General features: G+C 38.8%; 1 protein-coding gene across 1 annotated transcript in view; it reads left to right on the top strand.

Moving 5' to 3' along the window:
- Window positions 1-111: 111 nt before the first annotated feature.
- The window catches only part of LOC311050086 (extracellular calcium-sensing receptor-like), a gene marked incomplete at both ends in the record, with an annotated part of 49,998 nt that continues 37,824 nt past the window's right edge, over window positions 112-12,285 (top strand). Inside the window, 6 exons of the mRNA XM_084064052.1 lie at window positions 112-200; window positions 1,629-1,749; window positions 2,686-2,749; window positions 5,734-5,786; window positions 6,417-6,517; window positions 10,371-10,668. Of these exons, the coding sequence (XP_083920178.1) occupies window positions 112-200; window positions 1,629-1,749; window positions 2,686-2,749; window positions 5,734-5,786; window positions 6,417-6,517; window positions 10,371-10,668 (726 nt within the window). The remainder of the gene's footprint in view (window positions 201-1,628; window positions 1,750-2,685; window positions 2,750-5,733; window positions 5,787-6,416; window positions 6,518-10,370; window positions 10,669-12,285) is intronic.

Below are 12,285 nucleotides of genomic sequence, written 5' to 3'. Positions count from 1 at the left end.
ACTTTTACTTGTAATGGAGTATTTCTACATTGCAGTGTTGATACTTTTACTTAAGTACAACATTTTAGTACTTTTTCCACCACTGGGGCTGTGTCTCGGTTCTCTGTTACCATGCACCCATGCTCCTACCTCCTCTACCTCCGGTGGGGACCCATCCCAGCAGAGGAGGACCTGGCTGTTTACATCCGACCGCAAGGCCCGTAGGCAGTGGTGGAAAAAGTTCTCAAATGTTTTACTTAAGTAAAAGTATCAATACTGCAATGTAGAAGTACGATCCATTACAAGTAAAAGTCTGGAATTCAAAATGTACCTGAGTAAAAGTACAAAAGTATTGATATCAACATGTACTTAAAGTACCAAAAGTAAAAGTACTAAAATGTTTGAAAATAGCAGATCTACAAGCTCACAACGCGTCGCGTAAAAACCCTACTCACTTTCAAAACTGCCCTACAAAAACACCTTCAGGAGGCTGCAAATCCAAACGGGCCCCTGTCAAAGTCTTAACCTACCCCCCCCCCCCCCCCCCCCCCTCGAACTGTCTATTGTACGTATTCCTTGTTTTTCATACCAGTAACCTGTAAGCTGATTGACAATCAAAAATAATAAACAAGTAGTTAAACATAATAATCAAGTTCAACTAATAATATAATCAAAAAATCATAATCAAACATAAGACATGACAAACAACAAATACCTAGTGTGCAGTTGAATGTGTGTGTGTGTGTGTGTGTGTGTGTGTGTGTGTGTGTGTGTGTGTGTGTGTGTGTCTGTGCACGTGTCTGCACATGTGTGTCAGTGTGTGTGGTTGTGTATGCAGAAAGCTACGTTATAATGGTAGAAGCAATAAGTGGAGAGGCTTGATTCATCAGGCTGGCCCTCAGTTTATGTTTAAAGTTACTGAGTGAAGATGAGGAGTTGGCAATAAGTATGTGTGTATTCCAGAGTAAAGTTCCAGAGTGTACTTCCATGTACTGTTTCCATGTCTTTTCTAAATAAAGTATTCAATCATTCAATCAATCATGCTCTTCAGACCGGAAGGGTATTCGACCAATTGTGATGCAGTGTTGGTGATGATGTATTTGTGAATCTCCCATTTCTGCTAAGCAGCTAGCTAGCTTGGGCTTAGACTAATTTGGATTCCAGTAGGAGTTATTTATGAGACGGAAAAAGCTAAATGGGAGTTAGGGGGAATCGGCTTTGATTTGATTTGATTTTATTAGACGTTATACAGGAAAAAACACATGTTACATCATGTTCATGGTAGAAACGTCAAGGATACAGACACATAAAAGTCTTGCGACTTATTTTCATTGTGGTCCTTGGTCTGAGACAAACAACATTGCAACAAAATACATACAGGTAGACAGTACAGTAATAATCCTCAATAAGCGATCATTTAATAACACTATTGATTAATAATCAATCCCTATTTGGTGCATGTCATTAGGCAAATACTAAGATCTGTGAGCTTGCAGACAGGCTATTTTCACTATTCTTGCACTAAGAAAATAATCAATTGTTGCAGCACTAATCACTTCTAACCTTGTTGTCATGTTTCTTCTGTGTGGTGAATGAAATATAATAATAATAATGCACAACAATAATCAAACAAAATGTGCACCGTACAGGCCCACCCTGACATTACCAAGGAGAAGGGATTACCGGAGGGAGAGGATCGAGTCCTACGTTGAGGGAGGGAGGAAGCTCAACGACTGGCACGCGTGGGTCGCTCTGGAGACATACATGCAGGTGAGATATGCATACATACATACATACATACATACATACATACATACATACATACATACATACATACATACATACATACATACATACATACATACATACATACATACATACATACATACATACATGCATGCATACATTGATTGATGATTGAATATTTTATTAGACAGAAATGTAAAAACAGCACGAGTACAGTCAACACTTTGTCTAAAAGGATAACACCAAAAACGTCCTTGCGGTCTTGTTTCCATTGGGTTCCTCGGTATTCACTTCATTAATATATAAATTAGCACCAAACATTCAATATCATCACAATATAAAAAACAATATATGTACAGAGTAGGGGGAAAAGGGGGGGTGAGGGAATGGGGGTAAAGAAAAGAGGGGGGGGGGGTCGTCTGTCTAAGGGAGAAGTGATAACTACCTCCCCCTTTGGCCTCCTTAAAGATGCATTTTCGTGGTTGTTTTAAAGGAATCCCGCAAACTACATTTTTAAAGGGATGGGGTCAGGGCATTCCCCACCTGGGTGGCAGTGCTGTAGAAGGAGAATTTACCCATGTTTGTTTTATGGGTGGGTGGTACCAGATCGTTTTTTACGCTCCCTCTAGTATTCTGGCTGTGGATGTCACTGACTCCATCCATCCATCCATCCATCCATCCAAATATGCATGTATTTGTACACACACACACACACACACACACACACACACACACACACACACCCACCCACCCACCCACCCACACACACACACACACACACACCCACATACACACATTGTAGCGTCCCCATATCTGGCCTACCTCGCTCCCCTGCGTGAACTAGCTCTCATTGGCGCCAGGGGGTTGTTGAGCCGTGGGTCGTGGGTTCGATCCCGGCTTTTGGGCACTGAACTGTTTGTTACGATACATGTATACATCACATCCCCTCCTCCTCTGTAGCTCCAGGAGCAGTTTGGCTGGGCTTCCTTTAAGAAGTTGTTTGCTCGGTACGAAAGGTTGAAAGGTTTGAAAGGTTTGAGGTTCTAAAGGTTCTAAAGGTTTGAAAGGTTTGAAAGGTTTGAAAGGTTTGAAATATTTGAAAGGTTTAAGGTTCAAAAGGTTTGAAAGGCACTCAGAGTTACACACCTATAAGGGTCCATTTGTTCCATTTGTACACTAAGGGTTACAGACCTAAAGTGAGTGATATCATCTGTACAGGCAGTGACACAAACATCTTTTTTTTTTATTATTATTTTATTAACGTGGTTCTTTAATGAACATGTTTTTTAATCAACTCAGTCCTTAGAGGATGTTTAAACAGCACAAGGTTGAAACAATAACAATAACACTTAATTAAACAACACACGCTTCAATGACTCACTTAATCACACAGACACTCTGATTTTAATTGTTTATTTGGGGAGATTGTCAGAAGTGTAAAATACCTTTATTAAACAGACGCTTAATCCCACAAAGTATATACTCAAAGTATTCAAAAGGCTTTTTAAAAAAAAATAGCAGTGCATTGCTGTATTGAAATGCAGAACACCCCCCCCCCCCCGCCACAAAAATAGTGAAAATAGCAGATCTTGTTGTGAGATTGTACAGTAGATCTGCTATTTTCACTATATTTCAAATAGTGCAATATTTATTTTAAAGATATTTTGGGGGCTTGTCTGCCTTTATTTGTACAGTGGAGAGTAACAGTGAGGGCAAACTTGGTGTCTATCATGTTTGTTGACCATTAGACACATGTTGGTAATCTTATCTTTACAATCGGGTGTGTCTGTAACCCTTATTCTCACATTTCCAAGTCGGCAGCTATCTATAAATCCAATCCAATCTAATACACTTTATTTATATAGCACATTTTACAACTTAAGGTTTCCAAAGTGATGTACAGAAATCAAAAAACAGATACACTGGGTAAGCTAAAACACAAAAAAACAACAGCAAAAACATACAGCAAAATAAGAAACAATATAAACAACAAAAGGAGAGACACATCACTGAAAATACAAGACGCAAAAGCGCCAGCAGACAGTGAAACAAAAACAGACCATAGCAACTTTCAAACGCTATCGAAAGCCAAGGTGTAAAGGTGGGACTTAAAGGTAGGGTAAGTGATTTACTTTGGTTAAAATAAGTGTTAAATAGCTCTATATTCTGATAGTACTCATTGCTATGGAGTGTATATTCTGTTTACTAAAGAGCTGGAGAGACCCCTGTGACCGAACAAACGCTTTGTAGCAATGATTACTATCAGAATATAGTACTTTAACAAAACAAAACAAGAAATACCAAAAAATATCACTTACCCTACCTTTAAGGCGAGATTTAAAAGTCTCGATAAATCATCAACAGGGAATTAAAGCTAATATAAACTGCAGGCTTTCAATTCCTGGAACGTTTAGCATGCTATAATGGAAGCCATTGTTCTCACATTCATACAAAATTAAAAAATATAACAATTGAAATCTTGTTTGAAATGACCAAACCATAGAGTTAAAAATAATAGAGAGGGCACCGGATATCCCCTCCCATCCACTTGCATTGAATTTCTCACCCAGCGCATGGGCCGAAATCACCCCTTCTTCCAGGTTGGGAAATGTGATTGGCGAGGCCTATTTGGGGCTTCTGCGACGTTTTGCGTCACCTCGGTGCGCAACCCCGTGCGCAAGCTCGTGAGTCGCGCCCATTGGTCAAAACTTTCGTCGAAAAATTTGGCGTTTTCGCTCGTTCATGTACAGTGGCCCCAGCTGCAGTACCTATGAATGGCCAGCATGTCCAATGCGCTTCAATGCAACCACTGGGTTCTGGGGGCTTGGACCAAACTTGCCTACCGATGATGTCACTGCAGGCAGGTTTCTGAACTGTCCACAGCCCTCCTCTGAGATACAGAGTGAGTAGACAGAAATGGTAACATATTATAACGAGCTTTAGTGAGGCGCAGTTACATGAAGATTTTTCCTTCTTTTTTTTCCAACACTTTTTCAAGATTTTTTGTTTTTTAACCCATCGTAGAGGGGTGAGGGACATGGTGAGAGGCATGGTGATAGGGGCCACCTATTCCCTCTCGTTGGCTCCAACCGCTGCAAATCTAAGGTCTAAATTGTGTATTTTAATAGCTTTTTATTTTTTTTATTTTTTTAGATCTGACGTTCATAGTGACAGAACAATGTAAAAAAAAAAAACAGAAGTCTCGCTAGACGAGATTGAAATCTCGAGATAGAAAAGAAAAGGCTCCTTTAATACTGCAATGTGGAAGTACTTTGTTACAAACAAAAGTCCTGAATTCAAAATGTACTGAATTCAAAATGTACATGAGTAAAATTACGAGTACATAAAATGACTTATGCATATACTTAAGTACAATACTCCAGTAAATGTACTCCTAGTTACTGTCCACCACATGACGTAATGCCATATGAGGGTGGCACAGAGGATAGCTCTGTGGACACGTGCATATCACAGCATAAAACCCCACCGCTGGACGAAGCGTTTAGGAGAGGGGAGGACGGGGTCAGGGACATGAAGACGCTTCCAAACACACACCTGTTCCTGACATGCATGTTGTTATGTTCATTCTCTGATGTGCAAGGTATTCATGTTCAGCATTTCTCATTTGGTTTTTATTTAATTTAAATGTAACACATTTTTAAAGAGGGCATGTTAGTTGATTTTGTATTATTATTTTGTCCAAGTCTGTGAGATATCGGCTATTTTCACTATTTGAAATGGAGCGTAAGTGGTTAATTCATCACATATCTCGAGTTTGATAATTTTTCATTTGTAGTCATTGTACATGTGGGGTATTCTGGGGTGACCGTGCTGGGAAAACATGCTGGGAAAACATAGCCGACATATAAACTCACTACCTGTTTTAAACATATAAACTCACTACAAAAATGACATTGAAACGAAACTGAACTCGATAAACACAGTCATAATGGAAACCCCAATGAAAAATGTCAGAGCTATGATTCTTCTGTGTTTTGTCCTTCTTAGCTTGGTCTTCCTGTGACATACAGGCCCAGTTTGGAGTCAACAGATTTCACAAGGTATGTTATGTATGTGTGTTTTAGGTATATGCATGAAATGTCTTGACTAATCTTTGACATGTTTTTTTTCTGTTTTTCTCTTTGCTCTGTCCCTGTCTGTCCCCCCGTCTGTCCTTTTCTGAAAACAACTGGCTCTCTGTGTGTCAAATAATTGATTTCAAAATACTACTGTTTACAGTCTATAAAGATTTAAGTGGTTTAGGGCCAAAATACATTTCTGATCTTGTACCTCATGAACCATCCAGATCTCTCAGGTGGTCTGGGAAAGGATCTGCTTTCTGTTCCTGCAACCAAAAATAAACGTGGGGAAGCAGCATTTTACTTTTTATGTTCCACATATCTGGAACAAACTACCAGAGAACTGCAACCTTTGTCTTTGATAGAGCTACTTTTCCTTTTTCTCTTTTCTTTTCTCTTCTGCACTTTAACTATCTGTACATTTTTACTTATTTTGTCTTAATGCGTCCTAATGTCATGTTATAATTGTGTCTCCTTTGCTTGATGTTCTGTGTAAAGCCCATTGAATTGCCTTCTTGTTGAAGTGTGCTTTACAAAATACAACTGCCTTGCCTTGCATTATCATCAATATATAGGTGATATAATTATAACCTTGTTGATTGTCATGTGAAGGCAGGTGACTTGGTCCTGGGCGGTTTGTTTCCCATCCATATGGTTCCATTCTATCCTGAACTGAGCTTCACCTCCAAGCCAGAGGAACCAATCTGCTACGGGTGAGCTATCAGCCAGCACAACTTGACCCATTCAATCCGGGAACACATCTCTGTCATTTTAGATTTCTTCGGCTGTTCAAAAATAGCAGATATACAAGCTCACAGCGCAGCACCGAGTACCACACTGTGAGCTTGTAGATCTGCTACTTTTTTTGGCGAAATCACAAATTGGGAAAATGTGTGCAAATCTTAGAATATATTTTTTCTTAAAGCGAACATGTGTAGCTGAAATATTTGCTTCTGGGAGTCCCTGGAACAACATATTTTGAGATGGGGGTCCACGGCCAAATACATATAACTTTGGGTGGTACATATAAGTTTGAGAATCACTGATAGAGCAACAAGATAGACACTTGTAGAATCCCCAGAAGCAAAGATTTAAGTTAAAAATGTTATATCAAATGAAATATATATTGAATATATGTGACAAAGATATATATATATATATATATATATATATATATATATATATATATATATATATATATATATTGAAAGATTTGCACACATTTTCAAAACATTTTCAAAAGAAATAGCAGAGCTACGAGCTTGTATATGTGCTATTTTTGAATAGCCAAAGGTTTTTTGGTTAAAATCTTGCTTCTGTATTGTGATAGTAATCATTGCTATAGAGCAGGGGTCAGTGTGCCATATCAATCATATTAAGTGTAATTATGACATCAAATCAAAATGAAATATGTCCAACAGATTTTCATTGTCCATATACATAACAACCTTTTATTTTGAGTCTTCTTCTTTAACACAATAAAATGACCTGCACACCATCTACACTTGCACGATAAGGACAACTTTATTTAGGCCTAAATTGTGCAAGTGTAGACAGAGTCCAGGTCATTTTAATGTGTTCTAGACATCTGATCCCAGCCTACGCAGCCGTCTCTGAGCTGATCAGGTGTGCATAAGACCTTTCTTTTTCCTCTTTTTTCCTCTTTTTCTTTAGAACTATTTTCTTTCAGGATGTGATGATCATTACACTCAGAGCAATAACCCACCTATCTCCCAGACTCCCTCCCCAGTCAGAGTTAGGCGTTTGAACAAATGTTGAAAATAAATACAAATGTTACATTGCAGGATTCCAATTCAAAAATACCAAAAAAGAATTCAAGATTCCAATTCCAATAGCAATATAGCAGATCTACAAGCACAAAACACGTCGGGTGCGACACGTTTTGAGCTTGTAGATCGGCTATTTTTGCAACTTTTGTGTGACAAACTAGAATGACGAAGTACGGCATTAATTTACAAAAAAATAGTTAAAATATGGAGATAAGAGGTTTCTGCCCGACAGCAACAGTATGCAATGTGGCCCCCTGGACTGATGATAGAGAGGGCCACTATATTTCCACACTCAAAGTTGCCCACCCCTGCTATAGAGTGTTTGTGCTGTAACAGTGTTAAATAGCTCTATATTGTGATAGTAATCATTGCTATAGAGTGTTTGTGCAGTAACAGTGTTAAATAGCTCTATAGTGTGATAGTAATCATTGCTATAGAGTGTTTGTTCAGTAACATTGTTAAATAGCTCTATATTGTGATAGTAATCATTGCTATAGAGTGTTTGTTCAGTAACAGTGTTAAATAGCTCTATATTGTGATAGTAATCATTGCTATAGAGTGTTTGTGCAGTAACAGTGTTAAATAGCTCTATAGTGTGATAGTAATCATTGCTATAGAGTGTTTGTTCAGTAACAGTGTTAAATAGCTCTATATTGTGATAGTAATCATTGCTATAGAGTGTTTGTTCAGTAACAGTGTTAAATAGCTCTATATTGTGATAATAATCATTGCTATAGAGTGTTTGTTCAGTAACAGTGTTAAATAGCTCTATATTGTGATAATAATCATTGCTATAGAGTGTTTGTTCAGTAACAGTGTTAAATAGCTCTATATTGTGATAGTAATCATTGCTAGAGTGTTTGTTCAGTAACGGCGTTAAATAGCTCTATATTGTGATAGTAATCATTACTAGTGTTTGTTCAGTAACAGGGTTAAATAGCTCTATATTTTGATAGTAATCATTGCTATAGAGTGTTTGTTCAGTAACAGTGTTAAATAGCTCTATAGTGTGATAGTAATCATTGCTATAGAGCGTTTGTTCAGTAACATTGTTAAATAGTTCTATGTTGTGATAGTAATCATTGCTATAGAGTGTTTGTGCAGTAACAGTGTTAAATAGCTCTATATTGTGATAGTAATCATTTCTAGTGTTTGTTCAGTAACAGGGTCAAATAGCTCTATATTGTATGGTATGGCCTTGTATTAATTATTGTATAAAGTAGATTTTCTCCTGATTTGTCAATCTGAAAAAATAATCTTTTAGTGTTAGAATGTTGGGAAGATTGTGTGGCTTGTAGACCACCTACGTCACACAGATACAGGAAGTAAACCGGAGATGGCGTAGCAGTAGTGGCTCAGAGCCTCTGCCTGATGACCTAATATCCGCCCTAATATCTCCTCTGGCCAACGGGCAATTCCCATTTAGGCTAGTGGATAAGATGTTGGCTTTCCACATGGACGACATGGTTCGAATCCCGGGCGTTACACTGGCATGTCTTTCTTTTTTGGGCGGTGCAACCGCCCCTATATGTGAGGTTTGGACCCCCACCCATTGCACCCCCCCAACCCTGCGCTGTGATTGGCCACCATTGTACCCCCCTAACCCTGCACCGTGATTGGCCACCATTGTACACTGGTTGACTCTATTCAGGAATGATTGGCTAGTGAAACACATGACACATGTAAGTCCTATAAATAGGTCTGTGCACTTAAAGGTAGGGTAAGTGATATTTTTTTGGTTAAAATAAAAAGTATTTTGTTAAAAGGTTTAAATACTATATTCTGAGTAATCATTTCTATAGAGTGTTTTTTCAGTAACAGATGTCTCCCCGTCTCTCCAGCTCTTTAATAAACAGAAAATATATTTTTCAGTAGGTGTCAAAATCTCAGCCAATCAGGAGAAAGTACCCATTTTTAAGCTTAATTTGTATAGTGTTCCAGTTCCAATTTTGCCTGCTCATTTCTTAGTGTCATCACTTCCAATTTCACTTGTTTAATCTATATCCTGGTTGAGTTCTCTGTCCTGGTTGGATGAAGTTGGAAATGAAACTGAAACTGAAACGAAAATGCATTTTCTGTTTAATAAAGAGCTGGAGAGACAAGGAGACTCCTAATACTGAACAAACACTCTATAGCAATGAGTACTATCAGAATATAGAGCTATTTAACACTTATTTTAACCAAAGCAAATCACTTACCCTACCTTTAAAAAAAAACACATTTATGTTTTTTTTTAGGTGAATCACCCACTGTGATGACCACTGTGACCACACCACCCACTTCACACTGGGTGTGATTTTTGGGGCGGTGTAACCGCCCCCTATAAGTGAGGTTTGGACACTGACCAATCCTGCACCATGATTGGCCAATAGTCAACAACGCAGTCTACAACGCTAACCCTTCCACAGTCAATGCAAATCTATACTTTTGCAAAGTCAGCCAATCACATTACAGCTAGTGTCATCACCACTAGCTGTAATGTGATTGGCTGACTTTGCAAATTCAGGACTGTGATTGGCTAGCGAAACACATGACACATGTGCAGCCCTATGAATAGCAGTATGGACTTAAAAAAAGTCACCTTTTTTTAAGTGAAAAAAAGTCACCTTTTTTTAAGTGAGTCATGTTGTGATGACCACACACCGCCCACTTCACACTGGGTGTGATTTTTTAATTTTTGTCTTGGGTATAGTTTTGACGTCCTAAGTTTCAGACAGTCGCAGGTCACAGTGTATGTAATGAGTAATTCGTAATATTAATTAGTAATTATGTGTAGATTTGACGTCCTAGGTTTCAGACGGTCGCAGGTCATGGCGTTCGCCGTGGACGAGATCAACAGAGACCCCGCCCTCCTGCCGAACGTGACGCTGGGGTACCGCCTCTACGACACCTGCTGCATCGTTCTGGGCGTGGGCTACAGAGCCGCCGTCTCATTGGTCAGCGGCAGGGAGGAGCGCGTCCGATTGGACGAAAACTGTGACGGCTCTCCTCCGGTGGTGGGAGTTGTGGGCCCGGAGTCGTCGACGCAGTCCATCGCCCTGTCAAATATACTTGGTCTGTACCAAGTACCTCTGGTAAGTAATCGGCACTTATATATGTATACTTTATACATACATGTCAAGTATACTAGGTCTGTACCAAGTATTTATACTTATTAAAGGGCAAGACCACTTTGGTAGAGGTTTGGGTTGTGTAGTTACCTTGCCATGATGTAACTCCAAAGGTGGACAAGAAATCAAAAATAATTGCTCCATTGATTAGAAATTGATCATTCAAAATATGCTCCTCATTGACTTACATTGTAAGGATGAGGATAATTCCTTTTAACAGGTCGTTCATGAAAGTCCTTGCGGTCTTGTTTCCAACGAGAACCTGTGAGCAATTAGGGGTTAAGATAAGAGTCTTGCTCAGGGACAAATTTCATTTCATCGACACATATGTTGACCTGGCCTGGAATCGAACCTGGGGCAACCAGGGCCTCTGGCTCCCTAGGCAGGCTCACTAACCACTCAGCTATGGCCGCCCCCCAGTCAGCAGTAAAACAGTAACGGTAACGGTAAAACAGCTCTCAAAGGCACTCTTTTAGCACATAAATGAACACAAACAAAGTTGATTCAGACAGAACATCACCAAACCCAGTACCGTTTTTTTTTTTAAATGAAAATGTTAACTTCCTGTTGATTTTGCTATTTTATTAAGAAGAAACCCTGGACTGGATTCACGGATCCGGATCCGGATCTTCAAATAGTAAAATCAGCAGGAAGTTAATATTTTTATTTAAAAAAAAAACTACTGGGTTTGGTGATGTTCTATATTGTCTGAAGCTTTGTTCGTGTTAGAACTATTTAAATAAACACTGTTCGTGTTTGTTTACGTGCTTAAAGAGTGACTTTGAGAGCTGTCTTACCGTACAATGTAAGTCAATGAGGAGCAAATTTTGTGTCAGCCTGTACTATTCTCTGAAATGGAAAAATAATGGATCCAATGTATTATTTAGTCACAAGCTCTTGTTAACACTTTTCATTGGTTCATATTTATAATACAAAAAAACCTACACACAGACTTAAAGGACGACTTCACCACTTTTCAACATATCTTCATATAATAGGTCCTCACTAATGCTCATGATAAAATGGTACAATTTTTTTCTAATCAGTCTGTGTCTCAGAGGAGGGCTGTAGACAGTTCAGAAACCCGTCTACCAGTGACATCATCGATGGGGAATCCAAGCTAATAGAAACTGCAGGCTTTGTATTCCTGGAAAGTTGAAATGCAATAATAGATCCCATTGTTCTCGCCTTAATAAAAATCTGAATTAAAAAATTGTAATCTTTTTGGGAAAAAAAAGTCCTGCCTAACGATGATGTCACATGGTAGACGGGTTTCTGGACTGTCCACAGCCCTCCTATGAGACACAGACCAAGTAGGAAAAAAATGGTATCATTTTATCATGAGCATTAGTGAGGACCTATTATATGAAGATATGTTGAAAAGTGGTGAAGTCATCCTTTAACACATTTACTGCCAATCCCGAGATATCTCGGGACATTAAATCCACCCGTTACCCGCGGATACCGAGATATCTCGGGATCGTCTTTTTATGTGGTTTGATAACGAAAAAAAATGTTTTTGGTACCATCCTTGATTTGTTTTTTTTTCGCCATGACGCTTCCGACCCATCCTAAGAGAAA

Source organism: Gymnoscopelus microlampas (assembly GCF_963454915.1).
Source record: "Gymnoscopelus microlampas genome assembly, chromosome: 8".
NCBI classification, from domain to species: domain Eukaryota; kingdom Metazoa; phylum Chordata; class Actinopteri; order Myctophiformes; family Myctophidae; genus Gymnoscopelus; species Gymnoscopelus microlampas.
Note: the sequence above shows the minus strand (reverse complement) of the source record. Positions and strands in the feature narration are given on the sequence as shown.